The sequence below is a fragment of the Pelophylax lessonae genome, assembly GCF_965119305.1.
Source record: "Pelophylax lessonae genome assembly, chromosome: 7".
In the NCBI taxonomy this organism is placed as follows: Eukaryota; Metazoa; Chordata; class Amphibia; order Anura; family Ranidae; genus Pelophylax; species Pelophylax lessonae.
Window position 1 is genome coordinate 204,666,971 of NC_138774.1, and position 14,296 is coordinate 204,681,266.

General features: G+C 48.5%; 2 protein-coding genes across 2 annotated transcripts in view; one reads left to right on the forward strand and one right to left on the reverse strand.

Moving 5' to 3' along the window:
* Window positions 1-1,356: 1,356 nt before the first annotated feature.
* TMEM203 (transmembrane protein 203) lies at window positions 1,357-1,938 on the reverse strand. The gene has a single exon (XM_082264649.1). It carries the CDS (start codon window positions 1,861-1,863, stop codon window positions 1,453-1,455), a length of 411 nt encoding a protein of 136 aa, XP_082120775.1. The 5' UTR covers window positions 1,864-1,938; the 3' UTR covers window positions 1,357-1,452.
* Window positions 1,939-9,398: 7,460 nt separating this feature from the next.
* NDOR1 (NADPH dependent diflavin oxidoreductase 1) overlaps window positions 9,399-14,296 on the forward strand; it is a 28,164-nt gene continuing 23,266 nt past the window's right edge. Inside the window, exons 1-2 of the mRNA XM_082263913.1 lie at window positions 9,399-9,587; window positions 11,786-11,863. Coding sequence (XP_082120039.1) covers window positions 9,429-9,587; window positions 11,786-11,863 — 237 coding nt within the window. The 5' untranslated portion in view covers window positions 9,399-9,428. The remainder of the gene's footprint in view (window positions 9,588-11,785; window positions 11,864-14,296) is intronic.

Sequence of the window (14,296 nt, forward strand, 5' to 3'; positions counted from 1 at the left end):
CCAGCTCCTCAGCCACTCGTTAACTTCCCTAATCTCCCGCTGCCTCTCTGGTGTGGCTCGAGGTACAGGTGGTATGCTTTGGATCATGAGCAGTTCCTTTCCTTCTCCATACTCTTCTCTTGCCATCACTCTGGTACAAGTTGATCTTGGTCTCATCTGTCCATAGGATGTTGTTCCAGAACTGTGAAGGCTTTTTTAGATGTTGTTTGGCAAACTCTAATCTGGCCTTCCTGTTTTTGAGGCTCACCAATGGTTTACATCTTGTGGTGAACCCTCTGTATTCACTCTGGTGAAGTCTTCTCTTGATTGTTGACTTTGACACACATACACCTACCTCCTGGAGAGTGTTCTTGATCTGACCAACTGTTGTGAAGGGTGTTTTCTTCACCAGGGAAAGAATTCTTCGGTCATCCATCACAGTTGTTTCCCGTGGTCTTCCGTGTCTTTTGGTGTTGCTGAGCTCACCGATGCATTCTTTCTTTTTAAGCATGTTCCAAACAGTTGATTTGGCCACACTTAATGTTTTTGCTATCTCTCTGATGGGTTTGTTTTGTTTTTTCAGCCTAATGATGGCTTGCTTCACTGATAGTGACAGCTCTTTGGATCTCATATTGAGAGTTGACAGCAACAGATTCCAAATGCAAATAGCACACTTGAAATTAACTCTGGACCTTGTATCTGCTCCTTGTAAATGGGATAATGAGGGAATAACATACACCTGGCCATGGAACAGCTGAGCAGCCAATTGTCCCATTACTTTTGGTCCCTTAAAAAGTGGGAGGCACATATACAAACTTTTGTAATTCCTACACCTTTCACCTGATATGAATGTAAATACCCTCAAATTAAAGCTGAAAGTTTGCAGTTAAAGAACATCTTGTTTGTTTCATTTCAAATCCATTGTGGTGGTGTATAGAGCCAAAAAGATTAGAATTGTGTTGATGTCCCAATATTTATGGACCTGACTGTAGATACCCAACATGTCATGCTTCAAAATTGCACACGCTCGTGGAATGGCGACAGAGGAAGCTCTAACAATCGCGGCGATACCTCACGTGTGGTTTGAACACCGTTTACATATGTAGGTGCAACTTGGGTATGCGTTCGCCTCTACATGCAAGCTAATGGGTTGGGGCGCTTTCATTTTTTTTTCTTATTTATTTTATCTTTTATTTTTGCACTGTTTTTTAACACTTATTGAGGTGCCCACCCCTCCTTTGTGCACCCCCCCCCCCGTAATATACAGCCTCTTCTTTCCTCCTTTGCATCATAATCTTTATTCAATCCTATGGGGGGGGGGGGGGGGAACTCTTTTTCACATTTAATACAAGTGAACATGCAGAAAAAAAAAGCACATTTAGTGTAATTCTATGGTTAACATTTTAATAAATAAACATACAGGAAAAGATACTAGAGGAGAGTAACAATATAATACAACCGTGTTTCTCCCATTTAATTGACCCTACAAGCTCGGATCATGAGTAGCTGGAGAAGAATAAAGATGGGAGACATAATGAGTCCAAACCACAGTTCCTTGGCCTGCTCCACCAGCTTCTGGCATAGCAGCATTTCAAAGACAAACTTAAGGCTGAGAATGGTGAGGATCCAGAAGAGGCGCAGCACAGCCTGGCGCTTCTCTCCTTCCTGGAACAGCCGCACAGTGACAATGGCAGTGAAATAGGTGCTCAGTCCATCGGCGGCGAAAAAAGGGATAAAGACGTTCCACCACCCCAGGCTGGGGACCAGCCCATCCACTTTGATGGCCAGCAGGACGGTGAATATCAGCAAGGCCAAGATGTGGATGAAGAGCTCAAACTGGGCGAACCCCAGCCATTGGACCAGCTCCCGCAAGGAGAACAGCATGGTGCTGGATCAGGAAAACGGCCTCTTTGACTTCAGCATTGGAATACAGCGCCAGTCTGATGTTCAGGTCAGTGGTGATCCTAAGAAGACAATAACCAAATATGAGCATCTCCGCTATTATAACATACAAATACACAAGTGGTGCAACTCTGGAGATTTCAGGGAAAAACACAAACATAACAATATGCCCCCGATGATGTGATCTTTAACGAAAAGCATTGGGTGGAGTCCATGCTCCGGACGTTACTACGCCCGCCGACCCCATGAGGCTGTCCGCTTGAATCCCGGGACAGAAATACATTGCATTTATGCTCATTTTGAATCGCTTCTATGTAAGTAGTTGGTATTTTATCTTTATTACATTTTATATGGTTTCACACTAGGGGAGTTTCTTTGATTCATCTTACATACATGATTTGCTGGTGAACCATTGATTATTCCATATGTGAGTGTTCCCATCGGACACCAAAGAAAAGCCACAGAGGTCTCCTGTTTCTCTGCAAAGGAAGAAGGGTTGATGACCATACGTCACTCTGCCTGTGAGGCTCTGGGGAGAGAGCGCGCGCCGCCGGCGGCGCACTCCCGCGTGGTCACGGGAGAGGGAGAAAGGCAGGCGGCTAGTGTAAACAAGCCGCCTGTCATCTCCCCTGTGTAGAAACTGTAATGTATGAAGGACCGTTGATCATTGTTCCTACAGCTCAAGCCACAGCCAATCACAGTTAGAATCACGCCCCTAGGGACACACACAGCCCCTCCCTCTCAAATAAAGTTAACCCCTTCACTGCCAGTGTAATTTTACAGTAACAGTGCATATGTATAGCACTGATTACTGTAGAAATGTCACTGGTACCCCCAAAAGTGTCAAAAATGTCAGTCAAGGGTCCGATCTGTCCACCGCAATGTCGCAGTACCGCAAAAAAAAAAAAAAAAAAAAAAAAAAAAAAAAAAAAAAAAATCGCAGATCGCCGCCATTACGCGTTAAAAAAAAAAACAACAAAAATGACAAAAATCTTTCCCTTTGTTAGTAACGCACAAACCAATCAAAATACTCTTTTTGCGATTTTTTTTACCAAACATATGTAACATAAAACAAATTGGCCGAAAATGTTAAAAAATTTGGATTTTTACATTTTTTTGGGGGAATTTCATATAAAAAAATGTGAAAATATTGTTCTCTTTTTTTGTTTATAGCGCATGATCAAAAAAAAAAAAAAAAAAAAAAAAAAAAATCGCACAGGTGATCAAATACCACCAAAAGAAAGCTCTGTTTGTGGGAAAAAAAGGACGTCAAATTCGTTTAGGTACAGCGTTGCACGACCGCGCAATTGTCTGTTAAAATCACGCAGTGCCGAATTGCAAAATACCCCCTGGTCTTTCAGCAGCCAAATCCTCCGGGGGTTAAGTGGTTAAAGCGGAAGTATACTGTTTTTTTTTTTCCTAACCTGCAAAGTAAAGGCATAATGTGCTAGTATGCATCGCAAACTAGCACATTATGTGAAACTTACCTGCAAACCAAGCCCTCCATCGATGCGTTGTCAGCGCTGGAGGACGCATCCATCTTCTCCCGTCTTCGTTCCGGATCCGCGGACTCCAGCTGTGTGACTGGCCGGAGCCACGTGACATCAATCCCATGCATGAGCACGGGAGCCACCGGTCATGGCACAGGGCTCTGAAAGAACGGCATGGGTGGCCGTTCCTTCACAGCGCATGCGTGGATGACGTAATCTGCTGCATATACAGTAAATATCTCCTAAACAGTACACTTTTAGGAGATATTTACAGTACCTATAGGCAAGTCTTATCATAGGCTAACATATAGGTACAATTAACCAATGAGAGTTTACAACCACTTTAAGTCATACTGCGCTCATGACTCTTATAATCTAGAGTCCATTTCCTCTGGTGAGCGACCATCTCATATTATATGGTGGAGGCGCACTTGGGTGTTTCACCTTTTTATACGATATTCACTATCAAGGTGTTTCATGATTGGACTATATCACTTCTATACAGACTGTAATATTTATGGGACTTTATTTCTTTATCATTTTAGCAAGGCAATTCTCAGTTTTTCACTTTGTTTGAATACGTTCACTATTTTCCCTGCCAAAGGATTAGAATTCTGCACAGCTGGTCTTATGGTCATACACCTCTGCCACACTGCACAGCCAAAAAAATAATTGTACCTGAAAAATAATCAGTACCCGATTCAGCTTTATTGCTTCCTGTTAGATGGGCACAGGTAATTAAAATTGTCTAATAAACAGGTAGGTAGAGGTGACAAAGCAAGCTGCAGATAAACCATGACAGTAGAGCGTCACCTGCCTGGACACAGCCGCTGGTCCCAATCTGACATCTGTGCAGGTGTGTGCTCCTGAACACATACAGTGTGTGTTTGAGGACACTAACCCCCCCCCCAGCGTGGCTGTCCGACTGGGATCAGTGGCTATGTCTGTGCAGCTGATGCGTCCCAACTGACATGAATGGGATTGCCTGCATGCGGATGCAGGAAACACCTGTGCACCCTGTACAAGCAAACATGGCCGTCTATGGGAGTATGCTGTAGTACGCCTGTGTGAATGTGGTTTTCATTCGGTAGAGTCCATCTGTTCAAAAATCAAACGTTAATCAAATGTTATCGAATAGAATGTTAAAAGCAAATTAAATTTTCAAGTACATTCAGGACATTCATCAAGCTCTCCAATGTACGGAGAATGTTCATACAAGCATTCGCTGAAAGTCTAGTAGTGTATGGGCAGCTGCAGGAATGAGCACAGGTACAATGCCTTTCCATTCCAGCAACCATCCCTGGAAGGAGTCAGTGGGGGAGATTTTGGCGCCATTCACACTTGTGCGACTCCAAAGTCGCAGATTTCCAGTGCAACTTTGATCCTAACTTAAACTCTTTGGCACTAAGTGGCATCAAAAGTTGCATCAAAGTAGTGCAGGCACTTTTTCAAAGTCGATCTGAACAGGTGCCATTGAAAACAATGGACTATGACTTTATGTGTCCAAAACACTAATCCCAACGCACACGGTCCTGTAGAGATGGCTGTTCATTTAGGTTGGTGTCTTAGCGACCAATGGCTGGAACCCACTCTGGAGATCCTTGGTGTGCTGGTGACATTTTGTGCTTTTATGTTTCCAGAGTCGCATGACAAGTCACACAAGTGTGGATGGAGATTTACTAAAACTGGAGAGTGCAAAATCTGGTTCAGCTGTGCACGGTAGCCAATCATCTTCTAACTTCAGCTTGTTCAATTAAAAAAAACCTGGAAGCTGATTGGTTTCTATGCAGACCTGCACCAGATTTTGCACTCTCCAGTTTAAGTTAATCTCCCCCCATATGTGCTGGGGGAGGAACCTACACTGGTTAGGGGGAGCTCTGGAAAAACCCTAAAATAAAGCACACACTGCCTGTACAGAGGGGACACAGGGGGTCCCCCCCCCCTCCACGCTGCCTGTACAGAGGGGACACAGGGGGTTCCCTCCCTCCACGCTGCCTGTACAGAGGGGACACAGGGGGTTCCCCCCCCTCCACGCTGCCTGTACAGAGGGGACACAGGGGGTTCCCCCCCCTCCACGCTGCCTGTACAGAGGGGACACAGGGGGTTCCCCCCCTCCCTGCGCAGAGGGGACACAGGGGGTTCCCCCCCTCCATGCTGCCTGTACAGAGGGGACACAGGGGGCCACCACACTGCCTGTACAGAGGGGACACAGGGGATCTCTACACTGCCTGTACAGAGGGGACACAGGGGATCTCTACACTGCCTGTACAGAGGGGACACAGGGGGCCACCACACTGCCTGTACAGAGGGGACACAGGGGATCTCTACACTTCCTGTACAGAGGGGACACAGGGGGGCCACCACACTGCCTGTACAGAGGGGACACAGGGGATCTCTACACTGCCTGTACAGAGGGGACACAGGGGACACAGGGGGCCCCCACACTGCCTGTACAGAGGGGACACAGGGGATCTCTACACTGCCTGTACAGAGGGGACACAGGGGGCCCCCACACTGCCTGTACAGAGGGGACACAGGGGGGCCCCCACACTGCCTGTACAGAGGGGACACAGGGGGGCCACCACACTGCCTGTACAGGGGGGCCCCACACTGCCTGTACAGAGGGGACACAGGGGGGCCACCACACTGCCTGTACAGAGGGGACACAGGGGGGCCACCACACTGCCTGTAAAGAGGGGACACAGGGGGGCCACCACACTGCCTGTACAGAGGGGACACAGGGGGGGCCCCACACTGCCTGTACAGAGGGGACACAGGGGGCCACCACACTGCCTGTACAGAGGGGACACAGGGGGGCCACCACACTGCCTGTACAGAGGGGACACAGGGGGGCCACCACACTGCCTGTACAGAGGGGACACAGGGGGGCCACCACACTGCCTGTACAGAGGGGACACAGGGGGGCCACCACACTGCCTGTACAGAGGGGACACAGGGGGCCCCCACACTGCCTGTACAGAGGGGACACAGGGGGCCCCCACACTGCCTGTACAGAGGGGACACAGGGGGCCCCCACACTGCCTGTAAAGAGGGGACACAGGGGGGGCACCACACTGCCTGTACAGAGGGGACACAGGGGGCCCCCACACTGCCTGTACAGAGGGGACACAGGGGGTTCCCCCCCCCTCCACGCTGCCTGTACAGAGGGGACACAGGGGGTTCCCCCCCCCCTCCACGCTGCCTGTACAGAGGGGACACAGGGGGTTCCCTCCCTCCATGCTGCCTGTACAGAGGGGACACAGGGGGTTCCCCCCTCCCTGCGCAGAGGGGACACAGGGGGTTCCCCCCTCCACAGAGGGGACACAGGGGGTTCCCCCCCTCCATGCTGCCTGTACAGAGGGGACACAGGGGGCCACCACACTGCCTGTACAGAGGGGACACAGGGGATCTCTACACTGCCTGTACAGAGGGGACACAGGGGATCTCTACACTGCCTGTACAGAGGGGACACAGGGGGCCACCACACTGCCTGTACAGAGGGGACACAGGGGATCTCTACACTCCCTGTACAGAGGGGACACAGGGGGGCCACCACACTGCCTGTACAGAGGGGACACAGGGGATCTCTACACTGCCTGTACAGAGGGGACACAGGGGGCCACCACACTGCCTGTACAGAGGGGACACAGGGGATCTCTACACTGCCTGTACAGAGGGGACACAGGGGGCCACCACACTGCCTGTACAGAGGGGACACAGGGGGCCCCCACACTGCCTGTACAGAGGGGACACAGGGGATCTCTACACTGCCTGTACAGAGGGGACACAGGGGGCCACCACACTGCCTGTAAAGAGGGGACACAGGGGGCCACCACACTGCCTGTACAGAGGGGACACAGGGGGCCCCCACACTGCCTGTACAGAGGGGACACAGGGGGGCCCCCACACTGCCTGTACAGAGGGGACACAGGGGGGCCACCACACTGCCTGTACAGAGGGGCCCCACACTGCCTGTACAGAGGGGACACAGGGGGGCCACCACACTGCCTGTACAGAGGGGACACAGGGGGGCCACCACACTGCCTGTACAGAGGGGACACAGGGGGGCCACCACACTGCCTGTACAGAGGGGACACAGGGGGGCCACCACACTGCCTGTACAGAGGGGACACAGGGGGGGCCCCACACTGCCTGTACAGAGGGGACACAGGGGGCCACCACACTGCCTGTACAGAGGGGACACAGGGGGCCCCCACACTGCCTGTACAGAGGGGACACAGGGGATCTCTACACTGCCTGTACAGAGGGGACACAGGGGGGCCCCCACACTGCCTGTACAGAGGGGACACAGGGGGCCCCCACACTGCCTTCACAGAGGGGACACAGGGGGCCCCCACACTGCCTGTACAGAGGGGACACAGGGGGCCCCCACACTGCCTGTACAGAGGGGACACAGGGGGCCCCCACACTGCCTGTAAAGAGGGGACACAGGGGGGCCACCACACTGCCTGTACAGAGGGGACACAGGGGGGCCCCACACTGCCTGTACAGACGGCTGCACACCCCTATACGCTATTGTAAATGCAGAAACACAGGATGTATTCGGGTACAGGGCTCTACACACATTGCAATGTTCCTTCTCACCGATATCCAGAGCCTCCCAGTTTCTCAGTCCTCTCTCTTCCGCCATCATCGGCTAACTACGTCATCTCTGTGCGCCGGTCGGTGAGGTCAGTGGCTGTGCAGGGGGAGAGTCCAGTGTCATCCTGTCTGCTGAGTGTTTGCCGCGGCATGAAGGGTTCAGGGGGACAGGTGAGGGACAAGGGGAAGGGGGGCAAGAAGAGTTAGATATAGAAGGGCAGAGGGAGCTGTATAACAAAGGAGGGAGGAGGAGAATACATTTGGGGAAAGGACAGATGAGGAGTGGAAGGGGGTGGGAGAGAAGAATGAGATGGAGGAAGGGTGACACAAGGTGCATGGAACAGGAGGAGAAGGGGGACAAGAGAAGAATGGGACAAAGGACGAAGAAGGGTGAATGGAATAGAGTAAAGGGGGCACTAGAGAAGAATGAGATGGGGGGGGGGGGGCAAAAGGTGAATGAGATAAAGGTGGAGAGCAAGAGGAGAATGCAATATGGGGAGGGGGGAGCAGGAGGAGAATGAGACGGGGAGGGGGGGAGCAGGAGGAGAATGAGACGGGGAGGGGGGAGCAGGAGGAGAATGAGACGGGGAGGGGGGAACAAGAGGAGAATGAGACGGGGAGGGGGGGGGGACAAGAGGAGAATGAGACGGGGAGGGGGGAACAAGAGGAGAATGAGACGGGGAGGGGGGAACAAGAGGAGAATGAGATGGGGAGGGGGGGGGACAAGAGGAGAATGAGACGGGGAGGGGGGAACAAGAGGAGAATGAGACGGGGAGGGGGGAACAAGAGGAGAATGAGACGGGGAGGGGGGAACAAGAGGAGAATGAGATGGGGAGGGGGGGACAAGAGGAGAATGAGATGGGGAGGGGGGAACAAGAGGAGAATGAGGCGGGGAGGGGGGAACAAGAGGAGAATGAGATGGGGAGGAGGGGGACAAGAGGAGAATGAGGCGGGGAGGGGGGGAACAAGAGGAGAATGAGATGGGGAGGAGGGGGACAAGAGGAGAATGAGATGGGGAGGGGGGAACAAGAGGAGAATGAGGCGGGGAGGGGGGAACAAGAGGAGAATGAGATGGGGAGGAGGGGGACAAGAGGAGAATGAGATGGGGAGGGGGGGGAACAAGAGGAGAATGAGATGGGGAGGGGGGGACAAGAGGAGAATGATATGGGGAGGGGGGAACAAGAGGAGAATGAGATGGGGAGGGGGGGGAACAAGAGGAGAATGAGATGGGGAGGGGGGGACAAGAGGAGAATGATATGGGGAGGGGGGAACAAGAGGAGAATGAGGCGGGATGAGGGAGATTTGATAACAGGACAAGATGTTGGGGGGGAGAAGGAAAACGGGGGAGGGGGGGTTACAGCTTTGTGGGCGCATGAAAATAATTTAAAGCAGACATCCATTTTTCTGTTAAAGTAGAACCCCCCACCGCCATAAATAACTCTTCTCTGTAATTGTATGTCTTATTTCCTGGCATCTCAGATGGCGGAGAGGAAGATCCTGGTCCTGTTTGGAAGTCAGACGGGGACGGCGGAGGATATGGCGGACAGGATTGGTAGAGAAGCCCGGCGCAGACACTTTGCCTGCAGAGTGGAAGCTTTAGATAGCTACAGTGTGGTTAGTGATCAATACTGATATCATACTGGGGAGAGGAAGGCAGCAACCTCCTTCTTACAATGGAATGTACTAAGATAATCTTTGGTGGAGCAGACATGTAACACAAACATGGCCAGGAAGACTGAAATCTGAATGTTTCCAAGAACACGTCCCTTAGAATGATATTCCATATCTCAGCCCTGACATCACTTACCAAGGGAGTCCAAATAAAGACATTCAACATAAAATTCTATAGATCAGTGCTTTTACTGTGCACTGTGACTGACACCTGGTGGAGGATTTAGGAGGTACTCCGGTTACTTATTACAAAACTGTTCAACAGGGAATTCTGTCATACAGATGATATGGTAGTTAGTCTGTGAAGGGTTTCTCTGGTTTTCAGGGTTTCCTCTATCACATACACTTTATTACCAAAAGTATTGGGGCGCCTGCCTTTACACGCGCATTAACTTTAATGGCATCCCAGTCTTAGTCCGTAGGGTTCAATATTGAGTTGGCCCACCCTTTGCAGCTATAACAGCTTCAACTCTTCTGGGAAGGCTGTCCACAATGTTTAGGAGTGTGTCTATGGGAATGTTTAACCATTCTTCCAGAAGCGCATTTGTGAGGTCAGGCGCGGATGTTAGACAAGAAGGCCTGGCTCGCAGTCTCTGCTCTAATTCATCCCAAAGGTTTTCTATCTGGGTGGGGGTCAGGACTCTGTGCAGGCCAGCTAGGTTTCCCCACCCCAAAATTGCTCTTCCTTGTCTTTATGGACCTTGCTTTGTGCACTGGTGCGCGCAGTAATGTTGGAACAGGAAGGGACCATACTCAAACTGTTCCCACAAAGATAGGAGCATGAAATTGTCCAAAATGTCTTGGTATGCTGACGCCTTAAGAGTTCCCTTCACTGGAACTTAGGGGCCAAGCCCAAGCCATGAAAAACAACCCCAGACCATAATCCCCTCTCCACCAAATGATTTGGACTAATGCACAAAACAAGGTCCATAAAGACATGAATGAGTGAGTTTGGGGTGGAGGAACTTAAATGGCCTGCACAGAGTCCTGACCTCAACCCAATAGAACACCCTTGGGATAAATTAGAGCGTAGACTGCGAGCCAGGCCTTCATGTCCAACATCAGTGCCTGACCTCAAAAATGCGCTTCTGGAAGAATGGTCAAACATTCCCATAGACACACTCCTAAACATTGTGGACAGTCTTCCCAGGAGAGTTGAAGCTGTTATAGCTGCAAACTATATTGAACCCTACGGACTAAGACTGGGATGCCATTAAAGTTCATTAAAGGCAGGTGTCACAATACTTTTGGTAATATAGTGTAGATCATTCAGTCTTGTGACTGGCTATGGCTGGCTGAAACATCCTGGACTATCAATTAGTTCTCTGTGCCATTATATTACTTTTAATGCAGTAGTATTGGTAAACCTTTAAAAAAAAAAGCAATTATATATATATATATATATATATATATATATATACATATATATATATATATATATATATATATATATATATATATATATGGTAAATCATTATAATTACACACAAGGGCACTTAGAAACATTTCTCTCTCTCGGTATGGACACCACTAGACCCTTGAAGGTATACTGTGGTATCTAGCACCAAGCTGTCAATAGCAGATCCTTTGGGTCCTGTAATTTGTGTGGAGTAGCTTGCTTTTCCCGCACATCCCACAGATGCTCAATTGAATTGAGATCTGGAGAAATGGAAGGCCGTGTCAAAACCTTCAAACTCATTGTATTCCTGAAATCATTCTTGAACCATTTTTGCAGGGTGCATTATCCTGCTGAAAGAGGCCACTGCCATCAGGGAATACGGTTTCCATGAAGCGGTGTACTAGGTTAGTAGGTTGGACATTTGACCACATGGGCACTCTGACGGGTCTGTGACTACACAGCCTCACACACAACAAATTGTGATGGCAATTTTTTCTGCTTTTAACACAACTTCAGGGGCAACGTGTTAACTTGCGCTTAATATATCCCACCATTATTCAGATGACATTGTAATGACATAATCAATGTTATTCACTTAACCTGTCAGTGATTATAAAGGTATGACTGATTGGTGTGTGTGTATTTCCTTTCTCCTGTTGCTTTTTTCATGCTGCAATATATCTTACTTATCCCCAATATTTTCTTTTTTTCTCACAATGATGTAATTATCATTTTTCTACAGGTGAATCTTATTCATGAAACACTTGTCATCTTTGTCTGTGCAACAACAGGACAAGGTGACCCACCAGATAATATGAGGGTAAGTGTTTTGTTGGTATATCCTAAAAAGAATAATATTTTTAAATTAGAATTTATTGAAAACCTTTTTAAGCTGACATAACAAAACACAATTTGGTCCAGTTTCACTTTCAATAAAACATATTTATTTTGAAGCAAAATTAGCACCTGAATATTTCTTAATAGTTAACTCCTGCAATTCCCTGCATAAGGCTCCGTGGCTTTGCACAGTGGGACTAACGCTAAGAACACAATCACAGGAGGGTAGAGCAGAAAGTTAGCCCCATCAGTGCTCTTCTTCTGCTCCTTCTCCACTGACAGACTGGTGCTTGTTTTGGATCAGGTTGTTTTGCTTAATTTTATTGAAGTGTACAGGGTGGTCCAGGACAGGGCTTTATTGCCTGGTAGGAGTGCCTGGATCTCAGGACTGACAGAACTGAATTACAAATATTCTGAAATAAATAGTCCCATATATGCATTATGTATAGCGGTTCCCTGAGATTGTGCAATAAAATTTGCTTTCCAGTACCTACTGCCTTTAACAACTTAAGCCCCGGAGGATTTGGCTGCTTAAAGACGAGGGGGTATTTTGCGATTCGGCACTGCATGACTTTAATGGACAATTGCGCGGTCATGCGACGCTGTACCTAAACGAATTTGACGTCCTTTTTTTCCCACAAACAGAGCTTTCTTTTGGTGGTATTTGATCACCTGTGCGACTTTTACTTTTTGCGCTATAAACAAAAAAAGAGCGTCAATTTTGCAAAAATAACAATATTTTTCACATTTTTTTATATGAAATTCCCCCCCAAAAAAATGTGAAAATCAAAATTTTTTAACATTTTCGGCCAATTTGTTTTATGCTACATATGTTTGGTAAAAAAAATCGCAAAAAGTGTATTTTGATTGGTTTGCGCAAAAGTTATCGCGTTTAATAACAAAGGGAAAGACTTTTGTCATTTTTTTTTTTTTTTTAACTCGTAATGGCGGCGATCTGCGATTTTTTTTTTTTTTTTTTTTTTTGCAGTACTGCGACATTGCGGCGGACAGATAGGACCCTTGACTGACATTTTTGACACTTTTGGGGTTACCAGTGACATTTCTACAGTAACCGACCACGCGGGAGCGCGCCGGCGGCGGCGCGCGCTCGCTCCCCAGAGCCTCACAGGCTAGTGACGTACCCCTACGTCACTCTGCCTGTGAGGGGCTGACCGCCGCAGTATATCTACTTGCGGCGGTCGGCAAGTGGTTAATACAAGGTTACTAAAGCAATAAAGGTTGTTCACTCAGCAAAATAAGTGTTAACTGAGCTAAATATGGCGAAGCTGTGTTCGCTGCAATTAATCAATCATGTTCTAAGAAAAACTCTATTAATTTAATTCCCCTCAAGCATGATTGAATATTTGCTTTGAATACAAAAAGTTTGTTCCCTTTAAATAGCCTCTTTTCCTTTAATAAATCAGCCTCTATGGGGGTTATTTACTAAAAGTGGAGAGTGCAAAACCTTGTGAAGTTGTGCATGGTGCATAGAAACCAATCAGCTTCCAGGTTTTATTGCCAAAGCCTAATTGAACAAGCTGAAGTTAGAAGCTAAATACTTTCTATGCTGAACCGTCCAGATTTGTACCCTCCAGGTTTAGTAAATCTCCCACTATGTGTCTGTGACCACACACCTGTCTCCTCCGCTACAGATCTGAACGTTTGAACACTGGGTCGTGGTGTGTTTTGTAGGGATGCACCGATCCAATATTCGGATCGGATATCGGCCCTGATACGGGCAAAATAGCTAGGTCGGGGGATCGGTAAAATTAACCGATCCACGGGCCGATCCGGTTTTGCTCTTTACATAGCTTGTGAGGGAGCAGAGAACAGCTGTCAAAGAAAAAAAAAAAAAAAAAGAGAGCCTCCTGCAAATGCCTTTCAACTCTCCCAGTTAAGTAAACACAATGATTACAATGTATCTTTTCGTTCTGCCAGAGAAGGGAAGATTAACCTCTTAAGGCTCGGTTCACATTTATGCGATGCTGGAAGGCTGCGAATTCGCAGCCTGTTCCCGCATCGCACACGCACCCCCAGCAGTTCACACTGCCATATGCGATACGCTGGGGGTGTCAATGTAATCTTAACGACACCCCCAGTTTGATCGCATATCGCAGTGCGATCGTGCAGTTCGCACAGGATCGGATCGCACAAGTGTGAACCGCAGTGCGATCCGATCCTGATGCGGCAGCAAAAATGCCTCCTGTGCGTGTTTGCTGCGGGTGCGATGCGAATTTAGCCATACAAACTGTATGGCTAAACTCGCACCGCACAGCTGATCGCATGTAATGTCGGAGCAGTGCGCTCCGACATTACATGCGAACCCCGCACACGCAGAAGTGTGAACCGGGGCTAAAGACTAAACTCATGACATTTTAGATTTTGAATGCACAATTGTTATAAGGTATCTGCCGAT

What these genes read in the sequence shown, in the direction of transcription:
- TMEM203 (XM_082264649.1), bottom strand. Translation starts at nt 1,863, where the DNA reads ATGCTGTTCTCCTTGCGGGAGCTGGTCCAATGGCTGGGGTTCGCCCAG.